This window comes from Sinohyriopsis cumingii, chromosome 3 (genome assembly GCF_028554795.1).
Source record: "Sinohyriopsis cumingii isolate HCF-2022 chromosome 3, ASM2855479v2, whole genome shotgun sequence".
In the NCBI taxonomy this organism is placed as follows: domain Eukaryota; kingdom Metazoa; phylum Mollusca; class Bivalvia; order Unionida; family Unionidae; genus Sinohyriopsis; species Sinohyriopsis cumingii.
Genome location: NC_142963.1, coordinates 86,648,634 through 86,669,308, shown reverse-complemented (window position 1 = coordinate 86,669,308; position 20,675 = coordinate 86,648,634). Strand labels below are relative to the sequence as shown.

The 20,675-nt window shown below is 35.6% G+C and overlaps 1 protein-coding gene across 1 annotated transcript in view; it reads left to right on the top strand.

Moving 5' to 3' along the window:
* LOC149803244 (E3 ubiquitin-protein ligase SMURF2-like) overlaps positions 1 to 20,675 on the top strand; it is a 149,254-nt gene that overhangs the window by 50,412 nt on the left and 78,167 nt on the right. The window contains exon 5 of the mRNA XM_089952892.1: positions 6,702 to 6,870. Coding sequence (XP_089809018.1) covers positions 6,702 to 6,870 — 169 coding nt within the window. The remainder of the gene's footprint in view (positions 1 to 6,701; positions 6,871 to 20,675) is intronic.

The window sequence follows — 20,675 nt, the reverse complement described above, 5'->3', positions numbered from 1 at the left end:
GGTTGAAAGTGAGTGTGAGTCTGATCAGATATATTATAATCATTTATATGTTTTCAAATCAGCTTCTAGACAACTCATTAGTGAGATATCAGATGTTTAGTTTAATGTAGGAAACACAGATCTATGTACCAGAAACAATCAAGCCAGTTACAGAAATATGATATCAGGATGTCTCCTGTGAAGTCTGCTAGGTTGATATATATACGGAGGCAGAAAAGGCTCTGTAAAGTATATGGCCTGGAGGTCACTTTAGACCAAGGATAAACCTAACGCCCATAGTGGCTATTTGCTCAACGTATCCTATTGCAACACTACCCTAAGGCTTATCAGGAATCACAGCTCACTATCCTTGTGGATTATGGCGCTGCATTAACAAGAATGTATGGGTACGAGGCATTTCCCAGAGAAACATATGAGGATCAAATGACGGCAGCAGATACATGGGACTTTGAGAACCACTGGAATACCTTCTGGCTGTTGACCTAAAAGCCCTTCTTAGGGCTACCAAATTGCCTATTATCTGAGAGATTCCACTTTAGCTTTGAATCCCGATTTGATAAAACCACAACACTGATTCGATCCTTTCATCCACCGCTTAAAAAATTAAAACCATTTATGTAATAGCGACAGAATTGTTTTTTCTTAGGTCGCTTAGACCTTTTAATACGTAGAAATTTATTGGGAAATTTACAAAAAAAGTACATTATGTACTAGAATTATTAGAATAAATAGAACATAGGAAAATTTCTAAGACTCATTGGATTTGAACAATTGCACAGGTGGCTTACACATTATTGGATATATTTACTGTCCACTAGTACAACTGGACTAGATTTGATCATAAGAGTACGAACTGGCGTTTTAGGGTTGCTAAGCATAGTGAAATCGGTTATACAAGGTTGGTTCTGATTGGCAGTTGAATACTTCGGTTAATTTTTGCTAGTCTCTAACTTGTACGAATGAGATATGTAAAATCAGATCTGATTGGGAGTTGAATTCCTTGGTCGGTTTGCTAACTTGTCAATGATGTAAAGACTAATCTGATTGGAAGTTGGGTTCTTTGGTTAGTTCTCTAGTTTGTCTATGTCAGTTTTGTGAAATTGGATCTGATTGGAAGTTGAATAACTTGGTTACTATACTAATGGATTTGAATTGAGATTGGAATAACTATTGTGTAAAACACGTATTGATATTTGTATTGGATTTAAATAACTATTGATGGGAATAAAATGCTTTTCTATTATTAGGTGAACTGAAAATTGTGTCTGGTTACGTTTGTGTTTTTTTCTTCTTCATGGGTTCCTTTCCGCCTTGCCTCTGCCAGACAGCATAATTAAAATGTGAGACGTTTGCACATAAAAACCAGACTAGTGGCTCCATTCCTACATTATCGACCAATTAAAAATATCGACATTCGAGAATTAACCAGTCGCCAAAGCTTTAGGTGCATAGGCGACTTAAATCCTTTTTGATTGATTGATTGATTGGTTAGTGGGAGCTTTTGAATTTGAATTGGGTACAGTGAAAAGAAACCATTAAAGAAATATGTAGCCTAGACATTTGTTTGTCTGCTCTACAAGCTACATGTAATTCCCCAAAGAAGCTGCCCCCTATCCTACACAGCTACAACAGTATTTACACAGAAAATATAAACAGTAACATAATTCTCCTTCACAATTTGAAGTAAAATAGCACATTAAGAAGGAAAAAAATAATTCTGGCCTTGTTAGATTTGAACTTGAGTCTTTAACAGGAGGCAGACATAGTTATCACTCAACTACATGACATTTAAGAACAAAATCAAATATTACAGTTATAATGTTATCTGTGTCTGTTGAGGTACAGTGAATAATTATGATATTTTTTTACTCAAGTGAAATATCAAGATTGTTTCTATCAGAAATTCCAGTAATTCACAGCTGAGCTTTAACAAAAAATAGTGTATCAAAGTGTAAAGTAGAAAGTAGATACAGCATAGAATTTGACATAAATTTTTTTGTAGCTTGAAGGACTAGTAGATTGAGAAATTTTCTTGTCCTACTGATTTTTGTTGTTTTTGTTAGTTTTATGGCACTTTTAGCACATTATTGGCTATATCATGCAGAAGTTTAGTAAACACTATGGCAGCTGACCTGGCCAGGCCTAGCCAGGTACTCAACCTGTGACCCTTGGATTACAAAATTAATGCTATATCAACTGTGCTACCATGGTGACTCCTTAGTCCTGCTGAATCTTCACTAGTTCTTCCTCAAAAGAGTTTCAGACATATTGTGAATAACAACATGAATCAGACATTCACTATTTTTGTCCATGTTTGCTGAAACATTAATATATGTTTCTCTCTGTCTAATGCATTATTCTTTTATTTGATATTATTTTTGTTCAGCTTTTACTTTTTTTCTCAGGTAGCTCAACACCATAATAAAATGCCACATTTGTCATGTTTTGAAAAGCTGGAATTAGATTCTCATTTTGAAATACAAGAAGTCAAATGACAATTGTTTAACCCCTCCAGGGGGCAGTTGGGTATGAAGGGAGTTTCATGAAATTAGTCTCATGGAACTTTGTTTTTAGAACTTGAGATGCAGAAAATTAATAGAGCCTTGTTTGGAAATATGAGAAGTAAAATCTCAAAATTATTTTGATGATCATGGGGCTTGTTTGAATTTTTAGTGTTTAGGCAATTTGCTTCAAGAGAAACTTGGACATTGATCATTGAGATCTTTGAAAAATTACCTGGGATGACATAAACTTGTTACATGCTGATTACATCACCAAATTTATGAACATTGACATTACATTTTTAAACTTACAACAACACTGTCACGGTAATATTTCTCATTGAAACTCTTTTATTGTTAAATTAGTTTTTACAGGTCAGAGTTGAATTAACAGTACCCACATATACATCCATCATGGGTCTTTTCTTTTAAATTGCTGCACACTTGTTAAAAATGAAGTTTTGTTTCCTTGAGTTCATTTTAAAGTCAGCTTTTTTTACTTCGGATTAGTATTCTTTTTTTAAAGAACTCACAGTGCAGCAGTTTAAAAGAAATCAGCAGTGTTATCTCACTTAGTGAACTTGCCTGATAGCTGAGACACCAGAGGCTTGCCAATGGAATAATACCTTGGTACCCAGTCATCTGTGGTGCTTGGCTATTATACAACATTTAGTTAAGTGAGTTAGCGTAGCAGGTGGCAAGGTACAAGTATAACAATATCGCCATGTTGACTTTACAATGCATCACAGATGTCACCATTTGCTCTTTAGAATTTTACATTACTTAAAGGCTTAAAGATGCATCTTGATTGTAAACGTTGCTAGAAAATACTTTGTATTTCCTATATTTGAAAAAAATTGCATCTCTTATATTGATTTTTTATATTTTTGAGGAGATTCTTCTTTCATTCTTTAGACTTGGCAAAATACACCAGTATTAACCAGTCAAGGTTTAGTGTTAGGGATTTTCAGTCATTTATATGGGTGTATATCATAGCACAGTGGTGAGACATAGCCTTCTTCAGAACCTATGTTTAGGAATATTTCACATAAATTTTTCTGGGGAACTGCAGACATGTCTTTTTCTGATTGCCAGAAAAACATAACTTTAAATTGAGTGCAGATCAGTATTATTCCCCCAACTTTTCGCAATGATCTCATGCCACCCCACCCCCAACACTAGCTCCCTAGCCAGGGAAGGATGTGCATATTAGCATACCAACCACGATCATTTCCTAAATTTTTAAGTCCCTGCCGCAAACATACAGAACTAGTGCCTGCCTGCTAGTATGACGCTAGTAATATTCTGGTTAGTTTGACAAAAATTTGAGGGGCCTTGGGTGGCTGAGTGGTCAAAAGCACTTTCCTTTACCGATCAGTGTCATCTCACCTCAGTCTGCATGGGTTTAAGTCTTGGGCTAGTCCACATTATGCGATGGCATATCTAGTTCTGTGCATTTTATTAGGAATAATTAGTAGAACAAACAACATAGACATCAATCTGCAGGTGCATTATGATGTGGCGGATCTGAATTTTTTATTTGTAATTTTGGCTTGACTTGCAAGTGAATATATATCCGTTGTTTTCACGTGATGTCACAAAATGTGTGTACTTCCATATCCACCATTTTGATTCTCTAGCCACACAAACTGGCACCTCACAACATTGTTCATCCCACATAATTGTGAAGGCATGTCTCATTTTGTGCGCAAGGATATAATATAACATCACATTCTGTTGTGCATATCAATTGTACGAGACCAAATGCATGACTTTTTCCTCTTTTTTTGTTCAAGTAAAACATTGAAATTTCAAGTCTTTGTTATTCTTTTATAAACAAATAGATCCATCAATAAACAGATGCATAAACAAATGGATACACAAACAAGTAGAAACATGTATGTAATGGTTTTCAATTTACATGGGCTGAAATCAATCATTATATTATAGTTCACGTTAAAAAGCCAATTGTTAATACATATTTTCATATTTTAAAAAGTATTTCAGGAATAATCGGTTTTGACATTCAGTACAAAGTCATGCTCCATTAGGCAAATGTTTCGTTTTAATACACTGGAGACGAAATTTCTTTGAACGGTTATCTCTTCCATTCAAAATCATCCATCCTACATCCAAAATCTCCACCACAAATACAATATTTGACCCTACTTATTAAAACTGATTTGTCAGCTGTCTTTGGCACATGCATGTGTTTGCAAAAAACATTTGTACATAAAAATTCTGGCATAATACACATGCTATGAAATTTTATTTCCGTAACTGTTATCGTATCCCAAAGATCATTGTCCAGAAATACTCTTTGAAGGTGACAAGCTTAGAGACATCACACAAAATATTTTTTAAAAGACAGTATTGTCTGTTTGTATTAAAAATAACTGCATTTATATTTGATAGTAATATGCACAGTTACGATTCAACTTCTCTCTTCTGTCTTTCGATATAAGACAGGTCACTTAGTTTTATTTTTATTTTTGTGCTACAGAGGCATATATTTTCAGGTATAATCCATGTATCATTTCGCTTAAGTAAATATCCTAATTGACAATTAAATCAGATTATTATCTTGAATATATGTGATGACTCGTGTAGATAAAGGTTTGTTAGGGACTCAAAATGGCCGCACAAGATATGCACTCATTGCATTGTGGGTATTTGCACACACAATCGTGACATCTGTGAAAACAACCTATAGTATATATGAGTAGGGAACTAATTGTTTACTTACACCCAGTTTGAGGATTTACTCACTGCTATAGGGAGGGTGGATAACTGGATCTTTACTGAGGGGCAATGTTTCTAGTGAGACAGTGCAGATAGGAGAGTAGGAGCCATTAGAATTTGTTATAAACTAATTACTATACAGTATATAACAACATTTGCTGGGGGCCCATTGTATTGCAGGATTTTACGAGGAGTTTCACATATAACACAATTTAATACATACATTTATATAACATATCAGTAATGTCCAGCTACAGTAAATTTCAAGATTCAGATATATTGAGGTTGATTAGCCTTAGGAGACATGTACAAGGTGGATTTGGATTTGGATGCAGTGAGCATGGCAGCAGCAGTGGCAGCTATTTGATGTTGTTCATCCCAGGTTTATGGTTGTACATGTATTAGCATTTGTATTCAGTGTTATGTATGTCAAAACACCAAGGTGTATGTAATGCACTGTAGTTTGCCTGCAGCAGCCCATTGTGTGTGCCTGTACCACATTTAAGAAGGGGGACTGATTGTCTGCTGATAGCAGCTGGCTGTGAACATGGTATCATTAGTGGATCATCTATTTTTAGTGGACCATCTGTTTTCAGCAAGTGATTGTACATGCCATATTTAATATTTAACTGGTGTAATTAAAAATATACTACCAGGAAAAGGTTATGTGTCATAAATGTGTTCACACATGCAGAATTATTCCATATATTATTGAGCAGCTTCAGATACAAAATACTGAGCAAGTCTGCAAAGAGTTTAATTACATATATGAAGTGTTTCTTTGTTGACAGTCCTACACCTTGGATATTAATGGACTTTCAGCTCTTTCACTGATTAAAGAGACTTGTATTTCAAACCTGGCTCCAATTTCTACTTTACCTGGCCACCACCTGTCAGGCTTGGGAGATGAGGACCAGGTAGGAAGTTACTACCTGATAGGCAAGGAAAAATCCTCTAGTTTTACTAGCGACTTGACATAGCCACAAGTGATTTTCATGCGACTGTTTACTTGGAGGATTGTTGACTCGGTATCATTGACAGTAATTTTAGTTGCATTCACTCTAACAGGATTTAACAGTTTATGGTTCATTTTTATGGACACCTTTCTGTGACAATATTGATTGAACAAATGATTTTTTTTCTCATTCCATACCCTCTGGCAAAAATGATTTTGTTGTCAACATAAGCATAATTACACACTGCTTGCATCGATTTAATACATTTTTCTACCAGTGGGACTTTGCTACTTGGCTTCTTTAAACCAGCAGACTCGGACTAGTATTATTGTACCACTTCATGTTAGAACATTCACACTGATTTATTTCTGAAGCTGTGACATTGATGTGTAACACCTGGTACTTCATCCATTCTGTTCTTCATATATTTTTTTAACAATGGCTGTGTGTGTATCTATGCCGCTGAATTTTATTCGTCAACGACCAAAAATTTCTGTTACAGTTCAGCGATTGGACTTGCAGAGGAATAATTCAGAAGATAATGACAGTGTTCGAGGGCAGATTGTGATAAGCTTGATTTCGAGAGATCGTGGAGGCTCAGGCCATGGACCAAACAATGTTTCAGAAGTCCCACCAACAATTCCAAGTGATCCAAATGAACTTCCTGAAGGGTATATATACAAGTTTAATTTTTCATTTCTGTCTCTCAGTCTGTTTCTCTTCCACTTCCCACCCCCCAATGAAAAATGTTAAAAAGATCTGTCTTAAAATGATAATAAATATCTTTTGTCTCATCTGCATTAGCATGGTGAGAAAAAGGTTTCACTTTTTTTCAGCAGTGGTGTTATTTTTCAGATTTTATATTCAGTTTGTATTTTTATGGACTTTAATTACATTGTAGCACAGGTTCCATGTGAAAAGCCTTGTTAAACATTTTTTTTATATATACTGTCCTATATTGTCTCAGGATCCCATAGCTCTATATAAGAATTATTAGTTATGTTTTTTGACATTTGATGGAGTATCAGTATTTTGTGAACTCGGCAAAACACAAACTTCAGATACCAGACTCAATCACTAAAACATTAATGTGTCAAATTGCTGAATAATCAAGACTACAGTAATTAACCAAAATGACCAACCATTCCAATTTTGATACACCTTACTTTCAAAATTTGTAATAATTTTCAAATAGTAAAAAAAAAAATCTGGACAACAGATAAGTTCTTAAAAGCTGACAAAATGAAACATTCAAGATGGAACTTGAACTAAGGAATGTTTTACCTGCTGTCACACTAGACGATTGAATAGACAACCATCCGACTGTGAAACTGTTTTGATTGCCCATACCATCTTGTAGATTTACTGAAGATGTTGTTAATAGGCAACAGTTAAAACAGCTGACATGCTGATTGCTCTGTATGATGTCCCCAAAGACTTGATGTAGACAATTCACATTCTTACTTAAGTGGATCAACTGGCATAATACAGATTTAAAAACAAATATGTAAGTTATTATAATATTTTTCCTTTTCTATTAGGCAAAACTAGGTTGACTTTCATTGGTGATAAAATATTAAACATCTCCTACACATGAATTTCACAAGTTCCTGTTGCCTCACTTACGTATTCTCTTTGTTAACCTCACTTTTGGATGTAGTCATTTCATTATTTATACCAAGGATATCATTACAAACACTCGTGTTCCATAAATAAATTTCTGAACCAGTCTAAGTGGCTTGGTTGATTAAAATTTTTAGAGCAATCATTGCCATATGTGAAGTTGTAGTGTTGAGATTATTTCAAAGAATTTTGAAGTGGCCTAGTGGTTAGAGCATTTGCCTCGGATGCAGGAGCTCGTGGGTTCGAACCCTAACCAAGTCCTACCAAAGACTTGTAAAAATGGTACTTACAGTTGCCTTGCTAGGCATTAAGAGGTTAGTGTTAGAACTGGTCGGCGTGGTGTCAGGATAATGTGACATCATGCTACATGTCTGTGGCATGATGCCTCAGTGCTAGACATCACTATAAACTACCACACTCCAGACATCATAGTGATGTGACTGAAAAATTGTTAAAACTAAGTTTAAAATCCAAATCACACACACACACACAAAGAGTTTTGAAGGAATATATGGATTATCTTCAAGATTTTCAGAGGGAAGATAATATGAAGAGATGTAATTCATTTCTGACCAGAAATAAACTTGTTGGATGCATTGATAAACTGACAAAAGTATATTAATTTTTGCAGACAGAATTTCAGGAAAATGTACAATTTTCATTAGTACATGAATTATCCTGACAGAGAGAAATGTAATTATTTGATTTTAATTTTATGCTGGATTTTCACTGGAGTGAGTTCAACAAGTCACAATTAGTTTTAGTTCTTAATGTGCTGTTTTAATTGAATTGGGAAAGAAAACTATTTACTCTTTATATTTTTGGTGTGAATAATCACAAACCAAGCAGAACATAAATGGTAAACAGCCAATATTGTGCGGAATCCAGTAAGGTATCTGCTACTAAACTATGTTATATACATTTTGCTGACCAGTATGTTTGAGCATAAAATAAAAAGAAAATTTGCTTATGTGAGTGAATAACAAATATGTTTCATCTTCTGTGTGAAAAACTTTAGTATTTTCACCTGCTTGATGTGTTATTAACTCTTTCAAGCAAATATCCTGACTATATTCTGGATATATAGGTCAGTGATAGTAATTTAGTAATTCAGGGTCTCTTACAAGTACATGGCTTTGTTTGAGTTGGTATTCTTCCAGTGATCAAATATGAATATTTCAAACATGCACAAAACCTCCAGAATGTCTCCTTATAGTATAGTTTATATTGATATGCGGTAGAAAAGTTTGTAAATTTCATTGTGCAAGATCTGCAGGTTGTCTATAGATGGTGTCCTCCATGTGAACAAATGTCAAAAGGTATATACTTTATATTCTCTGTTACATGGATTTATGAGTTTAATGCTCATTCATTTGAAGGCTTTTAGATTGATTGATAATCTTTATGTCCTTGTTTGTGAAAATCAGATTTATTTGGAAACAAATAATTCAAGTGTGCATGTTTTTGTTTCACAGTCATTAGAAAGTAGTTATTTTGGTTCTAAGTCCATTTCTCAGAGCAAGATAGTCTGTACATGGCAGGAATACAATTGGTGGAGGAAAAACCCAGAAAAGCCCTGGTAAGAAGTACTCTGCCACTCAGAGCCCCCCCCCCATTAGACAATAGTGAGACCAAAGTATCTGTAGCACTGTGGCATCAATGGCTAGATTCCATGTTAAAGTTTGGTGTTAATGTTTTTGCAAGTTAAAGAGGAAAGTATAGTACATTCACATCATTGTGAGAAAAAACTTAATTTAATTCTTCAGATACATAAAATTTTGAGGTACAGTAAGAAAGAAACGCAAGTTTACTACATAAAAAAATTGAAGGAATTCAGTAATGATTGTAAACCTGATTTTATGTCAGGTTCAGTAATTCTTTTAATTTCATTTTATTTTATTAGGAGGCAAGGCAGGGTGATCTTGTTAACACCAAGCATGTTTGTTTATAGCTGCTCCACCCTTTTAATGACTTTTTTCTGTTATAGGGTGTTTTTTGTTATTGGGCAGTGGCATTTTATCCTTGAACACACAAACATCACAAACACCCCTCTTGACTGCTGTTCTGATACTTTAAAGTAGCACCTTATCTGAAAGGTTTCAGTGCTTTGTATGTGATGTGATATGTTAGAGGCTTGAAAGCTTGATATGATACACTTGTTTACCAGTTTATATCTGGTTATGTTTTCTGGCATTAATCTAGAAACAGGCACAACTTTGGTATGCAGGAACAGGTGAAACTCCATAACTGTATTTTATTGTTGCCTGGTATTACTGTTTTTCCATTGTTGCCTGGAGAGCTGCAGTGGCTCAGTGGTTAGCATATTGACTTGCAGTCAGATGGGTGCAGGTTTGAATCCTACTATCAGATTGGCCAGGATTGGCTGCTGTGGAGCACAGCACTTAGCTCCAGCTAAATAACCACTAAGTAATCTTCATTTGTTGTCTCTATATATGTATTGAGGCAAAAGGTTTGGAAGAAGGCACACTGAGATAACATTGTCTTTTAGTCTGGCATATTTCTTGGTTTATTTTCTGGAACAAGACTTACATGCACAGGGTGTTGGTCAACTAATTTAAATGGTTTCATGTGCATCTTAAAGAATTTTTAAAGTGAATTATAATCTAGTCTGTAATCTGACATCTGTTTATCCATCTGTGATTTTTATAACATAATACTTAATACTTACGACATAACACCGCTCTGGTGGCCTAGTGGTTAGTGCATCTGCCTCAGATGTGGGAGGTTGTGAGTTTGATCCCTGGCTGAGTCATACCAAAGACTTATAAAAATGGTACTAACAGCTGCCTTGGTTATCTCTCAGCATTAAGAGGTTAGTGTTAGGACTGGTCCGCCTGGTGTCACGATAATGTGACTGGGTGGGATATCACGCTACATGTCTGTGGCATGATGTCTCAGTGCTAGACATTACTATAAACTGCCACACTGCAGACATCGTAGTGATATGACTGAAATTTTTTTAAAGCTAAGATTAAAATCCAAATTACACACACACACATGACATAGTGTTGGGGACACTTTGTTGTAGATCATTTAAAAATTATGTGTTTTTTTGTTGACACTGGGGTTAATGAAGACTGTTTGAATTAGTGGGACTAAACTGTATACCCATTTGTATTCATTCATTCATTTGGAAACTGGGCCTTTGCAAGCACTGCATCGTAAAGGTTTCTTTCTTCCACATCCAGACTGTTGTGAAATGTAAATACTATTCTGTTGCTGTGATCCTAAACATTTATAATCTATACTCTTTACCTTTGCTTCATTTGAATGGTATGTGATAATGAATATAAATGTCACTCAAACATTTCATTACTAGAGGAGTGGAATGAAAAGAAATTTGTTTAGATCTGTTGAAGAGGAATGAAATAATAATTTAAAAACAAAAATGTCACATTCAGTTGGAGTGTAAATCTTGAACAAATAGGTAAGTGTCTGCTTAGAGAATGTGAATCTGTGTACTACTTGGTTAGAGAGGTCAGTATATGAGAGCCTTAGGCACGTAGTTTATAGTTCATTGTTCACAGATCAACATTATTTTCAGTTATTCCACAGTATTGCCATTCTCACACCTCCTAGTAACTAAAATCCAAGTCACAAATTAGTGTCTTCTTTTATGGGTAATTGCTTTAAAAACTTTACAAAGTACTTGAATTTTGAGAGTTGCTCTGACAAGTTCTTGAATTTGGAGAGTTGCTCGAATAAGTACTTAAATATGGTGATTCAAGTCCCTTAATTTCATAAAATATGTTTATCCTTGAGAAACCTTGTATGAGTGTTTTAAATGAAACAAAATGTTCCTTTATTGTTTCAAAAGCCTTGAAGAACTGTTTTGAGAATGAAGGAAATTTAAACATGAAAATGTTATATCAATGTTAAAGGGCAGATTTCTGTGTCTTACTGTACTGATGTTAGTGCAGATATACGATTCTATCAGTGTCGAACAAAGGTAGACAGATTGATTTTCTTACAGAAATAATTAGCTGTAAATTTTTTAGACTCGTAACAAACATGCAAGTCACCAGGGATGAGCAAATCATATCTTGGATCATTCTAATCATTAACTTATGTTAGTAGGATAGGAAAATGGGGTTTCTGGACCACTTTTATCACTGTGTGCTTGAGAAGTCCCCCATGGCTCTATACTAATGTGTTGTGGGGGTTCTGGACCACTTTAAATAAATGGGGGCTTTAGTCCACTTTTTCTTTAAGCTCACTTGTGTTGGAGCTGTTGGGAATTCTTGACTACTTGGGGTTGTATTAGAGATGTGATTGTAGTATAGTGAGGATGTCTCTTCCATGTTATCCATGGAGTGTTGATTGATTGCGATCTAGTGATGAGGTTCACAGTGGTATTCCAAAAGTGGAATAAGTAAAGAAGAGTCCGAGGAGTTGGTGAGACGTAGCCATAGTCATCAGCGTCTGGTTCAGTTGTGTAATCAGCAATACTACATAAAAATAAGCTGAAATGTTTTAATTTGACAGCGCTGCAGCGAGATCAGTTTTATTATTGACTGAATAGGGTGATCTGAGTTCATTTGGTAGGTCACGTGAAATGTATAAAATTGGCGTTGGCATCTGATGAGACAATGGCGTCATTGACGCTGTTGGAATCGACGAGTCAAATTGTTCAGGATAACCAAACCACTTGACAAGAGATTTTATACCTTTTTTGATCCTGAAGATGTCCTGTCTGATTTTTTTTGTAGTTCCTGCTTATAAAAAGAACCTTGGATCAGCTCTCCTGAGGAATGTTCAAGTGTGTAGGTGACTGGAATGGTTTTTTGAACGGTATTGATGGTGAATGCTTCTTTGGTCCATTTTTTTATGTAGTTTTTTTGTCTGCTAATTCTGATGTGGTCAGCTACTTTGAATTTGGATTTAAAAAATAAGGTGCCTATGACCTGTTGTTTTTTGTCAACCAAAGATGCCTCCATGGGTGTCATTTTAATGCTGTGGTGCCATTGGTGATTGTATAGGTCAAAGATTTCTGGCAAAAAAATCTAACCATCGATTGGTGTTATCGTTGGTAAATCTCTTTCACATGCGATTTTTGAGGCCACTTTGATTGATTGTATGTGCCGTACAAGATAATGTTATTTTTTTTAAGCCAATCTGAAACGATTTTATTATAAAATTCCCTACCTTGATCTGCCCATAATTGATTCGGCTTTCACACACCTACAATGCTGTCAAATGCTTCAACAATAGAATTTCCTTTTTTGTTTTTGAGAGGAACCACCCATACATATTTGCTGAACATGTCAATGACTGCCATGTCACAATATTTGAAATGATCATTGTATGCAATGTACTCTCTCATTTCGACGAAATCTGCCAACTTTATATTGTCAGCTGTGACCACAATGACTCTGTGCCGTGGAAAATTCTTGCATGCAGGTTTATGCAGTTCTTCTGCAATCATCGAAAGATCTTCTGTCACAGCTGACTTTTTCATTTTACCAGGAGTCCTGATGCCCAGCTTATGTTTGGTGCCATTGATGACATGCACATGAGCTCAATCTACATGTTCTCTGAAATTTTTTGGCTTTAGTGTTTTTAAGTCCCTTAGCATGACTTGATCACATCCCACTTTTTCATTGGGATGATCTCTAACAGGTATTGTGTTGCATTGCAATGGCATCCACACCAATGTAGGGCTCTTGACTGGGCAGTGACTGATCATTCTAAGGGATTCCATGGTCTGGTATATTTACGTCCAGGCAATGTCCATCCTCCATGGGGTCTTGAAGTTTTCCAATCAGCGCATGGACGTCCACAGTGCCACCGAGAATTTGTCTCTTTCCGCAGCATTTACAGTTGAGGCCTGGAAACAGTACAAAACACCCATTGTTACATTGGCTGTATTTAGGCACATCATAGTATGACTGAGGTGGCGCTATACAGTTTCGCATTTTGCATAGGGTTAGGATTTTAAAGAAAAAGAATGTCCCCGGCTTTCCTCACTGGTTATACTGGCTATTTAAAAAAGACCTTGTATATCTTAGGTATAATGCAAAGAACCTTTAATTCCCTTTATTTTGGTGTATGATTGATGGGTGTACTATGGGTTATAGAGTATACAGCTTGGCCTTACTTCAAATGTGCACCTTTCAAAAAAGTGCTAGCTCTACTTGGTCATTTTCACTTCCTGAACTTCAGAGGTCAATTGTATAAAAAAGAGCCAATAACTTTTTTTACATTTTATATATTTGGTAATTCATTCATTGCACTTTCAGAAGCTGGTATTGTCTAGTCTGGCAAAATTCATTTTCCCTATTTTAATAGCTGCTATGTATAGTGTACTTTAGACTAATTCAGACTGATTTTTTAACACAAGGGAGCAGTCATTTTAGTTAGCAGTGTGCTTAAATCATGTAAAATTTCCAAAAGTACAATATCCAGAAGAAATATCATCCACATTACATTAATGTAGCATAGAGGTATGCAAACATTCTCTCCACTGTGCATGTTTTAAATGCGAACTACTTCACCTTACATACGTCACTCTCTCAAAAGTACATATTATCTGGTGAGCGCCACCTGAGATGAAGGCTGTTGCAGCACTTGTTTCTCGACAATGAAAATTACTCGCTGAAGTGGTTCATGTTCTCCAGGTCAGTTTTAATATCGTTGAACATGATGATCTTATGCGTGTCAGGATCCAGTTCTTCTGCAGGTTGTATTTGGTCCAGATCCACAGTGGTAAAAATGTCTTCTGGCATGTTTCCTGAAACCATGTCGTCAAACTCGTGCAGTGTCCTGTATTTTTCCTGGTGAGGATTGAGCATGTAAATGATCACTTAGTTGTAGTTCAGCATGTTGTTCAGGATCATGTTCATGAACAGATTGGTTTTACCACAATCGGTAGGACCCACAATCGTGTAATGGCAATCCGGCTTTCAAAAAATGATGCTGGTGCGCTTTTGTTTTCTCCTTCATGTCAAAATTAATGATGTTCATTTTTTTATAATTCACTTTGTGAAAAATTCACGTGAGTTGATCTTGTCAGCAAACCATTTCTTACACTTCCTTTGGTATGCTTATCGGGTCAAGCAACAGCTCTTCTGTGAGTCAGGATGAGCTGGTCAAAAAGGTCAACCGTGCCGGGGATCCCATGCAGGTTAATTCAGCATGAACGGTCACAGCATCATCAATCTTGACAATGTAGGGTACCCATTCCCAGATGCCAATGCCGCACGATGACTGGCAAAGACTAAATTGTTATTGATCAGAGGAGAAATGACAGGAAATATTTACATGGGAGGAAAAATTCAGTATGGTTTATCAGCTCCAACAGGACAGGATCTTGTATCTTCTCAGGCTGTCTCGTTAGCTGATCTTGATGTGGCACTGGCTAACAAATATGATAAAACATTTGGTGTAATATCTGGAAATTTATCCATGCTGACCAAGTGACTAGTGATCTTTCAATGTCGTCACCACCCACTGGAACGACGTCACAGAATCCTAGGCGAGTTAGAGTGAGTACTGGGCTGGACATGAGATCAGTGATGGTTTACTATATTGGAACTATGGACCATTCTATGTGGATCGATAGAGAAGCTGCAGGAACCGATCGTGATCCAAACAATGGATGGACTTCACGTGGACAATTCAATTTATCATTGACTAGTAGACATCAACAGCACCAAAATTAACCTGAACAGAACAACATTGATGGAAGGACAAAAATGATACTCCATGTTTAACTTTACCGTTCTCATGACAGAACCTTCTAATCTTGGGTTAAGTCATTTCCAAATTTTTACATTGCATGAGCTGATTTAACCCTTTACCTCATAGAGCATAGTTACAAAGTGCAGCGCGCTATAAATAGAACACGTTACCTATTCGACTGATAGGCCTGCCTGTTAACTGTTAAGCAATGTAGTGTATGTTACATTTAACAGCAATTTGAACCATTTTAAATTTTTGGTACACATCTATTACGTGTGGAAAAATTTAAGAGTAAAGTCCAATTGTTATAGCTGTGTAATTATTTTTCACAGAAGAATTTTTTATTTGCTTTAAAATCTTGAGAGAACTCATTCACTGTCATGTTAGTGAGGCCGCTTGACCAGCCATAGCTGCCATTTCTCATGCTCAAAATTTACAAGTTTTTTGTCTGCGTCTACATCACTAAGTCATCTGAATTTGATAATTTATAAAAACTAATTGCTGTCTACATCAATATCAGAGCCTTTACCTAACTTATTGAATCTTTCATAGTTGTGATTCTAATCATGAAAACTTCGTAAGTACTGAATGAAATCCGTGACTGCCATTTTGGAGAGTGGAGATTATGACCCAGTTACTTTAAATAGCAGATATCGTGCAGAAATGAATTTAGTATCTAATAGAGGGTTTTCCCACGAAGGTGGCGCTATGAAAACCGGCTTAAATAGGCTGATGTTTACAGCAGGCGTCAAAAGGCGTTTCCATGCAAATGGAGTAGAGACGTCCAAAGACGCTTGCATGAGGTAAAGGGTTAGGTTGATTATTTTAGTATTATTGCCATGGTTGAAATTGCCCATGTAGATATAGAACTTTACCAATTATTGTTTGATGATACTTACAGGAAGGATGCGTTGTATGCTGGAAATGACAATCATGTTCTTAAGCAGAGCATGGGAATTTATGCAGATATGAATCAGGTGAGAAACACGAATAAGTTATCAGTAGAAAATGCATATGAACAGTGGAAACACAAGGAGATTAAAGTTTCTCATATTTCAGTTGGACATACGTGACAACAGCAGCTCAGAGATGCCATTGACAAGTAATTTGCTGTACTTAAATTTTGTAATGACAGAGAATCGACTTGGCTTATTAAAATCAAGGGCGGAGCTGCATCCAAGCCTCATGGATGTGATCATGAAAATTAATTAATTAAATGACAACGGTTTGCTCGAAAGGAAGATCATGATGCACACCGAAAAGATCATGAGTGCATGGACAAGGTCATCTCATGAAAACGATTTTGCAGCAATCAAACACTGCACGGTGCCATCAACAAACACAGCTTTTCCCAGCAGGTCAGCTTGGAGTACAAGGATGTGGAGGTCATCATGAGCATGATGGCACTCAATCATCGATCTGGAAACATTCCTGATGATGATGTTGTTGTTCCCAAACCTCCTATGTTTGAAAACAACAAGGCCATGGAAGCACTTTTTAATGTGATCATGTATAACGTGCATGGAAAAATCAATCCAGATGTTGCTATAGCATCATACAAGTACATATATGTACCAGGAAAATTTCATGCCATATGAAACTGAACAAAAACTGAATAGTGTTTTTAAGAAAGGAAGTGTTCTTCCTCAAGGAAACTTTGTTGATGCTCCAAAGGCATCTCAGGAACTTCTGAATAAAATAAATGATTGAGAAAAATATTAAAGAAAGTACTGGAGTTAGTGGGCTTTGAGGGACAGAGATTTTTTGTTTCCAACAATAAAAGACTTTGAAAAAGTAAATCTCAGCATGGAAACAATCACCCCATTGTATTATTACATTTATAAATATCATCAAAAAATACCTTTTTTCCGTTGAAGATTTCTGGTTGTTACATGTGGTAGAAGCACAACAATATCTGGACCATCTTGAAATGACAGCGACTCCTGACACATTAGCAGATCTTGTACAATTAAATCAAATGACGAAAATCACTTATGAGTTTAATGTTGTTTTTTCTGAGTTTATCGTGGTATAAACGGTTATTTGCCAAATCACACAGCATATAACGCCCACTGACGGCATTCACACACTCGCACATGGACACAAAGACTCATGAGACTATTCATCAGCCAGAAAAAGGGGCATATGGCTACTTAAAGAAAAGTGGTCCAGAACCCCCATCACACAGTACTATGAACCATGGGAGCTTTCTCTAGACCACATTTTTATCGCACAGTGATAAAAGTGGCCCAGAACTCCCATGTTCTGATACTACTTATGTTAACTTGTGTTTCATCAAGGTACATGAAATTGCATATTGCAAATGTCATTTTTAATTAATTAACTTTCCCTTTGACATGTTCAACTTTCAGTGGTTCAGAATAAGCAGTGGCCAATAGCCCAAGGCTAGCAAAAATTCACCATAGAACTGGCAAGTTGCATAATTTTGATAGACTTGGTGTAAAAGGTAAAATGTGATAGCCGTCCCCCGATTATTAATCTGACTGAATGGTAGATTTCATACATGTAGCTTTCATTTTGGTGCAGGGAAAAAGTGTATTGATTTTAAGTTCATAATGTTGACAGTTGAGTTCACTGTGACTAACATAAAAATGTTTCTATGCAATAACTTTTGATCTGTGTCACAGACTTAGAATAAACATATCACTGGTTTGCATGAGGTAGAAGTATTAAATATTGGAGTCAAATGTTCAAGGTAACTGGTTGAAATATCAAAAAATATTTCTGCAAACTAATTCTGTTTTCAACCATGCACCTTTACTTTGGGTAAGGAAAAAGTTGTTTATTTTGTGGTCAGTGGTCAAGATCACTGGCGAAAAGAAGAATATGTTTATTTGGGAGTCAAATGATTAAAGGTCACGGTCACTGACTGAAAATTAAAAAATAGTTTCTGCACAAAAATTTCAGTTCATATACCTGTAACATTTTAAAAAAATACCTGGATGGTTTATGCTTTGGGTAATGTAGAAATTTATTCATTTTGGGGTCATAATGTTAAAGGTTACAAACTAAATGGCAAAATGTTTTTGCATACTAATTTAAGTTGTATACTGTGTACATTAAGGGCTTGTACTTAATGTATGGGAGATATCTATTGATTTTAGGTTCAGTGGTCAGAGGTCAAGGGTAATGTGACTTAAAGCAAATTGGGTTTTGCACAACTTTTGTTCTTGAGTTAGTTCCTTGATCAAACTTTGTGGATGGTTTGCACTTGAAGGTCACTGTTCATGGTCATGATAAATCTAATAAGAGAATAATGGGATATTTTTTGGCACAGTATGATAGCTTAATGCAGATACCCTTTGGTCAGCAATCTCCAGAGTTGGTCATACCCCTTCTAGTGTCTGCATAGATGATTTTTAAGCATGATGTGCCATTTACAGTAATCTTACACCTGAGCTTCACCCAATTTCAGGTAACTTGATGTAATAAATTAGTGCGTACATTGCATGCAGAGTCTCAAATTTACATTTTAACATTAAAATGGTATTAATTCACATGCTGTCGAGTTTTGAAAGCTGTAAATGTCTGTATCAGTATTCAAAATGATTATTCTTTATAAATAAAAAGCCCATTTTAAATGTTATAGTCCCTGTCTATTTAATTTAATATGTTGGAGGTGCAAATTAAGATTAAATATCAGTGTGACAGTTTATAGTCCGAACAAAAAGAACTGAGATAACTCAGCCAGACTTAAAGTCTCAACCTTTCAGATTTATATTTAGTCTTCAGTTTGTACTTGTCTCCATTTTTTTTATTTTATTTGTACACTTTTACCAGCAGGGGATATTGTGATGTCATCCATATGTCCAGCTGTTTATCTGTCCATCTATCCATTTCTGCTTCTCCTAACTGTTGGGTGAAAATTCATGAGCAAGAGGGAAGTCATCTTCAATCACCACCTTTGGTCTTGGTAGGGTTGTGGTGGGATCATAAGTTCATGTTAATTTTAAATATTTTCTGATTAAAATTTTTCTATGTTGTCGTAGTAGGAAGACACTTATGTGATGAATTTTGCATTACGACCACTGGGTCACTGTTTGAGTGGGGTGTGCGGGTTTGAATTGGGGATGGAAGTATGCAGTAAATAAAAAACTTGAAGATTTGCAATGTTATGCTTTTGTAGTTGCATTAGTTTGAATTGAAATAATTTTTCTTCATGACTGTATATCTGTGGTATAAAAAGCTCAGATACAAAATAATTGGCATTATTTTAGCAAGAGAATGTTGAGGAATATTTCTAAAAAAATGTGTCTTCATTTTTACTTTCTTAGAACTTTTAATTGGTACCATATAACCATTATTGAACGAGCTATTAAAAGCAAATACAGGCATACAGACGTAACATACTTTTATATAGATAAATGCATTACGACTTGAATCAATATTAGGCAGTTAACATATTGGCTTCAGGCTGCTTGTACACAGTAGGTATGGATCTGTGAGGAAAAAGTAAAAGTGTATCAGATTCGAATTACAACAAGTAGCACTGGAGGCAGTTCATCTGCTTTTGATATTTTAACTATAAAGGAAAATAAGATGGCTGTTGCATTAAGTTTATACTTCTCATTAAATTGGTTCTCACTGAACAGCATAGACCCAGATCTGTCCTTGCATTAACAGGGTCTATGTTGTTTGTTCTTATGCAGGTACATTATGTGATAGCAGTTCAGGGTCTATGTGTTTAGCAATTGGATCTGACTTGAGTAAGTGAGTATTATGTATATATGGTAATTAAAAGCCTGCAGTGTGTCCCAGATATTATATATACAATGGTCCATTATGCAATCTTACATGAAAGAATAATTATGTGTGTATGTTTAAATATAGCTCGATTTCTTCTAAACCTTTTGATTTAGAAACTTGATACTTGAAAAGATGACTGTTGTGAGAACTGGGCTAACTTCTCAAGTTAATAAGGACCACATGGGTGGAGCTTTTGAGTGGGCAATAGTTGTATATGTTTTGTCTCTCAATGAGGTAATAATAGAGATCTGATAATAATAATAATAATAATAATAATAATTGAGATCTTCCTTGATAACTTATGCACACACAGTCCAAAAGCACAGACTGTGCTATAAGCAAAGGAACGAGTTACAGAGGTACCTAAAAAAATTTAACAAGGAGA